Source organism: Dipteris shenzhenensis, chromosome 4 (genome assembly GCF_047967505.1).
Source record: "Dipteris shenzhenensis isolate YYH24624 ecotype China chromosome 4, Dip_SZ_1.0, whole genome shotgun sequence".
Classification (NCBI taxonomy): Eukaryota; Viridiplantae; Streptophyta; class Polypodiopsida; order Gleicheniales; family Dipteridaceae; genus Dipteris; species Dipteris shenzhenensis.
In genome coordinates this window covers 55,906,627-55,917,252 of record NC_141599.1, presented here as the reverse complement: position 1 = coordinate 55,917,252, position 10,626 = coordinate 55,906,627, and the positions used below count along the sequence as shown (strand labels likewise).

Genomic DNA, 10,626 nt, shown 5'->3' with positions numbered 1-10,626 from the left:
ACATAATATACAATATATTACATAGTTGATATTTATATATTATAATATAAAGAGAGAGGAGGGAGGGAGGGGGGAGGGAGGGAGAGAGAGAGAGAGAGAGAGAGAGAGATCTAAGGTGGCACATGGCAAACTCTATATTATTAGAAATGCTTAATTTTGGTGGAAATTTTTGCAAACTCTAGTTGTTGCATTTCTTAACTTAGATGTCTCAAACATCTTTTTCTTATATGTTCCTCTTTTTTTAACTTTTTATTCAATTGATGGAATTAATTGTATGGCTCAATTATCGATGGAACTTTTTAATCTAAACACACACACATAGACTCGCGGTACATGATTGCAACTCCCACATAGACAAAGACAAAAGAATAATGCATAGAAAAACACATGCACTCAAGCACAAATCAACCATACACAGCACACACAAACATGCAACACAAAGCCACAAGCACACTACCATAAAATGCTCACACACACACACACACACACACACACACACACACACACACACACACACACACACACACACAGACACACACACACACACACACACACACACTTCCTATTCCTTTCCCCCTTTACATTCACTTTACCTTATTTCCCTCCCCCCGCCCCCCGCCTCCCCTTCCTTCCCCCCTTTTTTCCTCAAAACCCCCTTCAATCTCCACTCAAATTCCTCCTTTTTCCCTTTTATCCTAAAAAACCCCCTTTTTTTAAATTATTTTTTCTGTTTCGCTCTTTAAAAACTTTTTATCTCTTCTTTATATCCTATTTCTTATTTGATTTCCTTTCTTAAATTCCTCCATTAATTTTCAATTACTACTTTCTCCCTTCTTGTTTTTATAAAATCTCTACTTTTTAATTAACTTATTCTCTTTTTTGCCTACTTTATTTTTTCTTCTATTTATTCCCTTTTATTTCCCTTTTAGTAGTTTATACCTTTTTAATATATTCCCATTTCTTCCTAAAATGCATTTTTTCCTACCCTCCGACCTGACTACCTTATCCCCCTCTCTTCAATTTTAATTTCCCCCCTTTTTAAAATTTTCCCTTTTCAACATCTCTTTATTTTACCTAATCTTTTTATTTCTTAAACCCCCCTCTCTTAATCTAAGTCTACCTACTTGTTTTTCCTTAATTTATGTTGGTTTTTTAACCCTTCTTTATTAGACTAACTCCCCCTAATTCCACACGCGTGCTGCTTTCTGACTGCGCCTCCATTCACACTTCCATCCATGCTCAATTGGTGTTCTACGTGCCTCGCTTCATCCTCTGTACCGACTGTCATGCTTCTAGACCCCCAGTTCCACACCTCTCCAAGACCTCTTCTTCTCCTCGACTCTCCCGTCTCCGACTGACCTTTGTTACCTATAAAACTTGACCTTCTCTTTATTACATTCCCTACCCCTACTCTCCCTACATGCTCACCTTCAATTCCCTCTGAACCTCTCCTACTCTATGCTCGCTGTCGTAGTATGCCTTAACTCCATTCCCTAGCGCTTCATACTCTCACCACCTCCTTCCTACTGAAAACTCTCCTGCTCTCTGTCTTTAGCTTCGTGCTCGATTATCATCTACGAGCGGGCTATCTAATTTTGTGACTGCTCTCCTCTCCATTCCTCGACTGTGGTGCCACTATTGATCTCTGCATCTCGACTGCGAGTGTTTGCTTATCAAATCTCGCCCACCATGCGCCTCCATGACCCATCGCATGCGGCATGTCATGGACTCTCAAACTCGACGGTGCTCCTCACGGTTCATGCGCATTGACACACCTCGACTTCACCACCCTCATATCTCCTTAGGAGTCGGAACATGGATTCACAAGCTCCTCTATCTTTTATTTCATTTTGGTTATTATACCCAAAACACCATCCCCCCCCCCCCTCCCATAGCCCTAAACCCCTCGCCCCCCCCCCCCCCCCCCCCCCCTCCTTTTCTTTTACACTGCTCTCATAACCCCCTCCCCTTCCTTTTCTTTAACACTCTCATAGTTCTATAACCAACCCCCCCCCTCTTCCCCCCTTTTAATGTCTTAATTCTTTCTATATGAAAATACTTCAACCCTAAGTTTTCCCTCTTTATTTCTCTCTTTAACCTTTTTTATTTCTCCCTTTAATCCTCACTTTATTCCTTACTTTATTGTCTTCTTAACTCATTATTTAAATTTCTATCTCATTATTTAAAATTTGAATTCCCTTATCTATTGATATTTTCTTTTTATCCCCTCCTTCTTTTTGTTATAACAATCCCCCTTCCTTTTTATCTCCCTCCTACCTATTTATTGAATTTTCCTCTCACTATCTCCCTTTATTATTCCCCCTTTCTTCCCATTAAACACTCCAACAATTTTTTTTAAAAACACATTTACTTAAAAACAACCCTTTTTTCCCCCAAACTTTTTTTCATCCCACTAATATTTTATAAATTTTATAACCTTCTTAATACCCTCCCGCTTCTCATCATACACTAAATTCTCTTTCATAACCCCCCTTTTTTAGGGTTACCTTTCCTTTCTTATCTTTCTATGTGTTCCAGAAATCCCATATTAATTCCCTCATGCCCTAATAATTATGTTAAACTCTTCTATTATCCCATGATTTACTTGTAAATGATCACCCTCTCTTCTAAAAACCCTTCCTCTCTCATTGCAAATCTTTCACACACTTATCTAATTTTTCCTTTTCTTGTTTTCTCCGAACCCTTAAAAAAACCCCTCATACTAATTTCAACTTAACGTATTCTCTTTCATTTTTCAAGTACACATCTAGCTGGTTAAGTTTGTAGCTTAGCTTCTATTTTTATTGTGATCCCGATAACAAGGGAGGGGTGTTTATGACACCTGTCTTCCCAACTAAGTTAAAACATGGATCTTATCATTTTTCTTGTTGGATGGTGACAGGTAGGCAAATTCCCCTCTTCAATAAAAAATGATGTTGCCAACGACTTATCAAAGCTCAACTGCTCACATTTCCTTCACCCTCTAAGCGATGCGACTTCATTCTTAGTGGATGTTTATTTTAAATTTTATTAGGAAACATTTCCCATTCCTACTCTAAATTGTCTTCTCTTCACTATGGAAAGGGGTGTTGTAATTTAGTCTTCTACACACACACAGGCTTTCCCTTGCAACTTTGGACGGTTGCACATAGGACTTGCAAGGCATTGCATGCATGTTGTGTCTTTTAAAAAATAGCACTTTGCATTCCTAGTATACATGTACACAATTGAGGCATCGCCTTCAAATGTCTAGAGGTAGTAGATTTGACCATGCAGCTCATATGTAGATGGTTTGAATGCCTTCAAAATTACTTTTCATCACTAAACTCACCATCTAGAGTCGTGTGTCTGGATCCAAAATCATCTACAAAGCACTTTAGTCCTATGAATTATGTTAAAACCTATTTATAGGATAACCCAGTTTAAGAAAGACCTACTTTTGGGATCGAATAGAAGTAGTATAGCATTAAAATTTGTGGAGATGATGTCGTAGCTATTGGTATTACGTATTTTTATCAAACAACATGAATGCCTAATACCAAACCGATGATGATCTAAGCCTTCTCTGAAGGATGCTAAGTTCATAGCCATAGACACTATTCCACAACAGAGATGTTCAAGGAGGATGGATGACAAGAGCAGGAGTTGGAGATGGAGATGGGGTGTGCAAAGGGATGAAAAGTGAAGGAGTGGAAACTAGGTTGTTGAAAGGTGAAGGAGAAAAGATGACGAAGGAGATGGAGAGGTGCACAGAGGGAAAGATGACGAGCAAGAGGAAAGAAATAGGCAGAAACTTGAACTCTATGGCAATGACGAAACTAATTTTCATGCATGAAATTGTTAGCACTGCCTTCCAGGTAGCACTCTACACACACTTTCATAAAAAAATGTCCCACACAACCTTTTGCCACATGGAATCTTTCTATTTTTGTGATCTCTCTCTCTCTCTCTCTCTCTCTCTCTCTCTCTCTCTCTCTCTCTCTCTCTCTCTCTCTTTCTCTCTCTCTCCTCTCATTTCCCTTTCCCTCCCCCTCCCCCTCCCTTTCCCTCCCCCTCCCCCTCTCCCCTCCCTCTCCCTCCTGAGTAGTAAAGGCACTCCTTCTCTGCATGCCTCCCCCTCCCTTCCTCCCTCCCGTAGTAAGGGCAATGCTCACAAGTACTTGTACTCGCTTGTTTATATAACACTTATTTTATTGAATGAATTAAAAAAAAGGAGCATGGCATGCGGCTAAACAAAAGGCCAACTTTTCACTTTATCCCATTCTAAATTGAATGGTCAAAGCCTAGATGGAAGCTGATCTCAACAATCAACCATAAAGGTCATATTTGTGGAACAATCCTCTCACAACCTCCATAAAACTCAATTGTAGAGACATACATTTTAGAGAGATCAAGGCAATACATCCAAGCATCATTCAACACCACGCTAAAAATGGAAAAATGAAAAAATGTTGACATTCAAAATCTTGCAGATGCGTCGTCATCATAGAAGTTTATTTTCAAAACGTTTATGTTTGGAGACTCTGTAGCAAGCTGGCATATCTACAGGGGTACAAATTTGCTAAAAAATCCATTCATAAACCGTGAAAGATAAGATCACACAATTTCTTATAAATGAGCATGCAAGAAAGGATTCTACTATGCGAGAAGTTTTGTGTACATGTACATTGCAAACATATAAAGCTTGAAATGCATGCAATTGGATACACGCCTTTACATGCACGGCAACTAACAGAGTAGAAATCTACCAAAACTAGCTTATCCTAAGCCTTGCTGAAGGCATGAACGAAGGAACTCCGTAGAATAGACTTCATGCATGTTAGGCTGGCCCGCTTTCTTCTGGCACATCATAGATGTGGGATAACAACCTGTGGCAGTAACTTGAGAGCACAAAGAATTTTCATAAAAGATAGGAGGACTTGTCTTGTATGCCATAGAGCTCTCAGACAATCGATACAAAGATTGTTGTGCACTAGGAACTTGGATGAAGGCTAATCGAAGAGTAATCACCTGCACTTGAGGTGGCTTTGTGAAGGAGATGTTTGCATGTGCCTTGAAAGGGATTCTTGGATTAAAAAGCACAACAATGCTGCATTCCATATCTCAATTGCTGTGTCACCTTTGCAAGCAGAAAGCCCAAAAATCTCATCTTGTCTTTCAAATTTTTGCACTTTTGTAATCCTCCTTGTGCTAAGGATCTAGACTGTCGATTTGGGCTTGATCATGCAGTGAAGGCTCTCTCTTCAATTGGGAAAGAAATCTTTTGGCCTTAATTTGACCTTAAGATGGTACACCTTGTGATGCATCGACTGTATTGTTTGGGCTTCCAAGAGCTCTGCTTCTTGCGGTGCTTCAAAATTGAAGAAATTCCAAAACCTTGCAATGCCTACATTAAATTTGAAGAGAAATTTGCTAGGATTCGGCAACAAACCATAAGGTTTAAGTAGAATGTCGTCCAAGAGACCAAGAACGTTTAGGGTTAGATGGATGGCTAGGAAAGGGGGTTTCTTAAAGGTTAGCTTTGGATGTTGGTTATTATGATTACGATGGGGCAGCTTCTTCTTCCCAAGTTTTTGCGCAGGCCCACTAACACCTCCACAACAAGCTCCAAGGCTATGGCGCACCTCCTGGGCGTCTGTGCCCTTGCATATGTCGCCATAGACTACCTCCGAGTCACCTTCCCCGCCCTTCACTCCACTCTGCAGCCCCTCCTCTGGGCCTTCTTCGCCCTCTCTGCCGCCTCTCGTGCTCCCTTCTACCCCCATTGGTCCCTCGAGCTCCGCGCTGCCCCCGCTTTCCTTGTTTGCCTCTTCTTCATGCTGGGTGCCCTTTGTATCGAGGCCATCTCTGTTCAATTCGTCACGGCTGTGCTAGGCCTCTCCTGGCACGGGTAAGTCCGTTTCTGCCTTTTATTAAGCCGTTTATATAAGAGGAAGAAAATTGATATTTGTCCGCCCGAATCTCATCATTAGAACAGTCAAATGGTGTTCAATTCGACGATCTACGCGTTACTATTTGTCATATGCGCATATGCCATTATGGGAGATTGATAACGTAGAGCATCGAAATCTGAGGGCTGTCCCCTTTTCTGCTCACAATTCTCCTTGGGCCAAGTTCTTCCTCCAACTGCACGCATCGGATTGCATTTGGAACTGTTTGCTTTTAATGCAATTTGCAAATTTTCCTGATGTGGATCGCGTCTAAACAAGCGTTGACCGATCTAACAAAATGAAACAGTTTCAATCGATAGAGTTGAGGATTGTTAGTACACTCTTAAGTAAAATGGTAAAAGATTATGATTTTACGAATGTCTTTGAAACGTTCGTGTCACAGGTCAACCGCTCCCCTGCCGGATACAGGTCAATGGTTTCTTCTTAACATGAATGAGCGCCTTCCCTCAGCAATCGTGGGTTTTTTCCGAGCGCATCTTATCGTTCTGCATCACTATCTGATGCTCTTTCTTATGCTCGCTTTCTCTGTGCTCTTCGATTTCGTCAAAGCTCCTGGCCTAGGGCTAGCTGCTAGATATATGTTCACTATGGGTGTGGGGAGACTTTTGAGGGTCATGACGTTTGTGGCCACAATATTACCTTCTGCGCGCCCTTGGTGCGCTGAGGACCGCTTTAGGATTCCAGAACATCCCCATCCATGGGCGCAGAGATTCTACACGCCATACGCAAACGATCGAGACAAACTTAGAGAGCTGCTCGACCAAGACTTGGCATATGGCGAGTAAATATTTCTTACTTTGAGGAATGGTGGTATTTTTCTTTCCACATGTTTCACTGACAGCGTCTCTTGGGACACCTTGCATAGGCATCCTTTTATTTGATCATGAGATGCTAACCTGGTATCTGCCTTCGTGCGTTTTTTGAAATTACTTTCAGCTCCAGTGGGAAAGTTTCCTGCTGAATACACTCCAAATTGGGGCAATATGCAATTTCTGGTTAATTTTTTGAGACCTCAGGAACCAAATGTATCCGAAGGGCAGGAATCATGGTTTGCTACACTCAAAAGGGCTGGTGGGGGGTGCAACGATCTTATGTTTAGTGGCCATGTCCTGGTATCTGTATTGACAGCAATGGCATGGACGGTAGGTCTCTTATTTCTAGTGTCCAAATGTTATCCTTTGGGATTTTGTCCTTCTACTGAAATTGTTGCTCACCAAGTGATTTGACATGTTAGGAAGCTTACCCTGGCTGGACAGCAGGATTGCTGTGGCTCTTTGTGTTGCATACTGCCCAACGTGAGATAAGAGAGCGGCATCACTACAGTGTCGATGTTGTCTCAGCCATTTATATGGGCATACTGCTTTGGAGGTCATCGACTTTCATCTGGTCTGCAAAGGATAGGGTAACAGAAGCTAGACTGCAGCATCTTGGAAGAATTGAAGGTAAAATCATGCAAGCTGCCAAGGATGGAGATGTCAGTGAAGTACGGAATTTGCTGAAGGAAATCGAGAGTGTTGGCAAAGAGAAAAGGCCATCCAAATTTGTCTTATTCATTTTTGCATCTGTGGTAACATCCTTTTCCTTGGGTATTGGACTTTTAGCATTTGTATGGACAGCTGATGGATGACTAGGTAGAATATGCAGACACAGCAGGGTAATAAATTTTGATTGTCATAGGCTAAAGATGAGGCCAATTTTCTTCTTTACATAATCAGATGGCATGATTGCCTGCTTCATTTCAAGTTGAGGGTTGCTTACAGGTCCAGGAAATAACCCAGTCTCCCTGCAAATTATGAGGCAATCAACTCTATGCAGTCCTTTGTGTTTTGTTCAAAGATATTGTCAAGTTCGTTTTCGGGGAAAAGGTGTTTGGTAAATTATAGTCTTCATATAGCCTATATATGTATAGTCAGGGTAACATATATATAGGCTATGTAGAGTTTGTGTTTGATCTGCACAATTCTGGCTATATGAAGCTCTGCTGTTTGTATTTGTACTTGCAACATGGTTGATCGTAGTAAAAATATGCAGAACATGGAGACTTCATATCACAAATGGATGCGTGCAGTTGCAGGCCTGTGAACAACTATCTACGTAAGACATACTTGGTCTCCTAATCTAAAAAATTATTGATCTCTGCATTCAAGCATCCTATTTCCACGGGATTTATTCCAATAGGTTTGTAATTTTGTGTTTCATTAGTGTCTAGACGCATTCAAAAACTGCATTAGATTAACAAAACTTTAAAGATTTGAAAGATTCATTGAAAAAATTATTTGGTGATCTAATTAGCCCCCTATTCTAATCTCATTAAACCCCCTAATCTAATCTAACTAAACCACCTAATCTAACTTTCCCTCCCCCCTAGTTAATATAACTCTCCTTACCCCTCCACATCACTGCCCTCTGCTTAGCCTACCCTGCCCCTCCCCCTTCGCCTCGCCTCCCACCACGCTCCCTCCCCTCTGCCTTGCATCGCTCATCCCCACCCCCCTGTGTATTGCTCAGGATATCTTGCAATCCTTGAAGAAGAAGAGCAAAGCCATCGCTATTGTCGCTGCTGGTGCAGCTCGTTTGATGCCCTTCTCCATTACACCTTCACAGCTCAGTTATGGCGATGCCTTCCTCACGCATCCCTCCTCTTCATCTCCACATTCTTTCTTTATCCCTATTCCTTCTACGCTCAGTTTCTTCCAACTCCCTCTTCCGCATGCACTCACCTCCGCGTAGCCCCCAACCGCCTCTCCTCTCTCACCCTTGATGGTGCCAGCATGGGAGAATGCCACAGCCAGATACAAAGGGAGCTCCAAAATGAGACGGCAGATGAAAATGGGATGGGAAGTTGGTGTAGAGAAATCCAAAAGGCCAACACGTGTTAATATATCCCTACCCCCAATTTATCCTTCCCTTCCCCCCCCCTTCCCTCCATCTCTCATGCTCTAATTGATTTTTTTCTCTCATAGCCCCCCCTATTTAGGTCATCTTCCTTAGTATAAATTCCCATCATCTTCTCAATTTCTCAAAAACCTTTAGGAAACTGTTAGGCTTTTCTTTTTTGTTGTGCTTCTCATTCATCTTTTTCTTGCATATCTAGTCATTACCCTTTGCTAAAACATATACTTCTACTCTTTTTTGGCTTTCCTAAGGTCTTTTGGAGTATTAAACCCATCTTGGAAGCTTCTTCCGCAAATTTGACTCAATATCAATTTTGGAAGAGGAAAAAAGATGAAATAGGTTACTTCCTTTGCCCCTGAGAAGTCTCCTCTCCATGCCTCTATTGTCATTTTCCCTCTCATTTCCAAGTTATGGCTAATTGGTCGTTGTACTAGAGTGTTCATAGTTATGGGTTGTATTCTAGTTCGACATATAGGCTAAAGCATGAAAATTAATTCACATTTATCTTAGGAAAGAAGAACGTTGTTCATGAATGTTTTTTTTTTGGGCAAAAAGGTGATTATATTAATCTCAAAAAAATTTGTAGATAATCCGAGTCTATCTCCTTAGGGTTTACCTAAGCCATTAAGGACATGCAACATAGCAAAACTTTCAAAAAGGGAACATAAAAATATTTGCATGCAGAAGTCGAGGAAGGTACTTCACGTTTCTTATAAATGCAAGAGGAGACGTGAAAAGAAAAACTCTTTGCAACATCTTCACTAAAGTTAGTTCTCCGAGATGTGAAAGCAGCATAGCCACCTGAGAATGTACTCCCTGTGAAGGGTGAAGAGAAATCTCCAGTTCTTGAGACAATTCACCATGGGTGTGTAACATAGCATTTGAAGAAGGGAGCTAGGTAGTAGGACCCTTAGTAGCATTGTTTTGAGCAGTTGAATGCTCAGCTTCATCTTGAGATGTAGGCTTTGTGTGAAGGTAGTGTGGCAGTTTGTCATGCTCTTCTTCCAAGATACACCTACTTTTGTATTAAGCCAAATTTGCACTCAACCTGGTGTGCTCAAGGTTATAAGCACTCAAATATCCTTTTTTCATGTCCCACCATGCAGTAAACAAGGCATCAGTACATATTTCCACATCATTAAATTTAAAATTGTTTCTAGAGATCCAAATGAACCATAAAGAATGTGACCTTATTTGAAACCAAAGATCTTGCTTGGTTTTGCATGCATCTCCTAATAAAATGGCCTTCCAATTAACTGGCTATGAACTTCCATACCTTTATAGCTTGTGGGCAAGCAATAAACAAGTGAAAAATATCTTCAAGAACACCAAGGAATCTTCTGCATTTACCATCCCCCTTCCCTATCCTAAGTCCTCTTACATTGGTCCACACAACTTTGTGAAGAATGAGCCAGGCTAGGTAGGACATCTTTTCAAGGACCTGCTTGATCCAAAGGTAATTAAACCTTTCATACCATCTTTCCCTAATGTCTTGCAATGACCATCTGGCATTTAGAATTAAAAAAAGCTCATCCATGTCATCAGTATGTGTGGGAATAGGGAGAATAGTAGAGCTTCCTATCCAACTAAACTGCCTATAAAAAATTAACACAGTAGCACCTTTCCAACTGATATCCCCTTGCCAAAGCTCCACCCTGCTTAGTATCAGTGCCTGACTTTGATTGGTTAAAGAAAAATATCCTCTAATTTCTTGCCAGGTCTTCCACCCTAAATGCTCCTTGCTCCATAGTTGACCCCAAGGTTTTAGCCCTTTTCTAAA

At 41.0% G+C, this 10,626-nt stretch overlaps 1 protein-coding gene across 1 annotated transcript; it reads left to right on the top strand.

Annotated features, from left to right (window-relative positions):
* The first annotated feature begins 5,551 nt into the window (after positions 1-5,551).
* On the top strand, positions 5,552-7,846 carry LOC147903079 (protein PHLOEM UNLOADING MODULATOR-like). Its single transcript, XM_087373305.1, has 4 exons — positions 5,552-5,890; positions 6,334-6,728; positions 6,888-7,093; positions 7,186-7,846. Exons 1-4 carry the CDS (start codon positions 5,616-5,618, stop codon positions 7,576-7,578), a joined length of 1,269 nt encoding a protein of 422 aa, XP_087229431.1. The 5' UTR covers positions 5,552-5,615; the 3' UTR covers positions 7,579-7,846.
* The last annotated feature ends 2,780 nt before the right edge of the window (positions 7,847-10,626 follow it).

Excerpts from the sequence above, each read along its gene's own strand:
- LOC147903079 (XM_087373305.1), top strand. The coding sequence starts at position 5,616 with ATGGCGCACCTCCTGGGCGTCTGTGCCCTTGCATATGTCGCCATAGAC. Across the intron at positions 5,891-6,333 it reads CTAGGCCTCTCCTGGCACGG|GTCAACCGCTCCCCTGCCGG; the intron begins GTAAGTCCGTTT and ends TTCGTGTCACAG. Across the intron at positions 7,094-7,185 it reads TGACAGCAATGGCATGGACG|GAAGCTTACCCTGGCTGGAC; the intron begins GTAGGTCTCTTA and ends TTGACATGTTAG.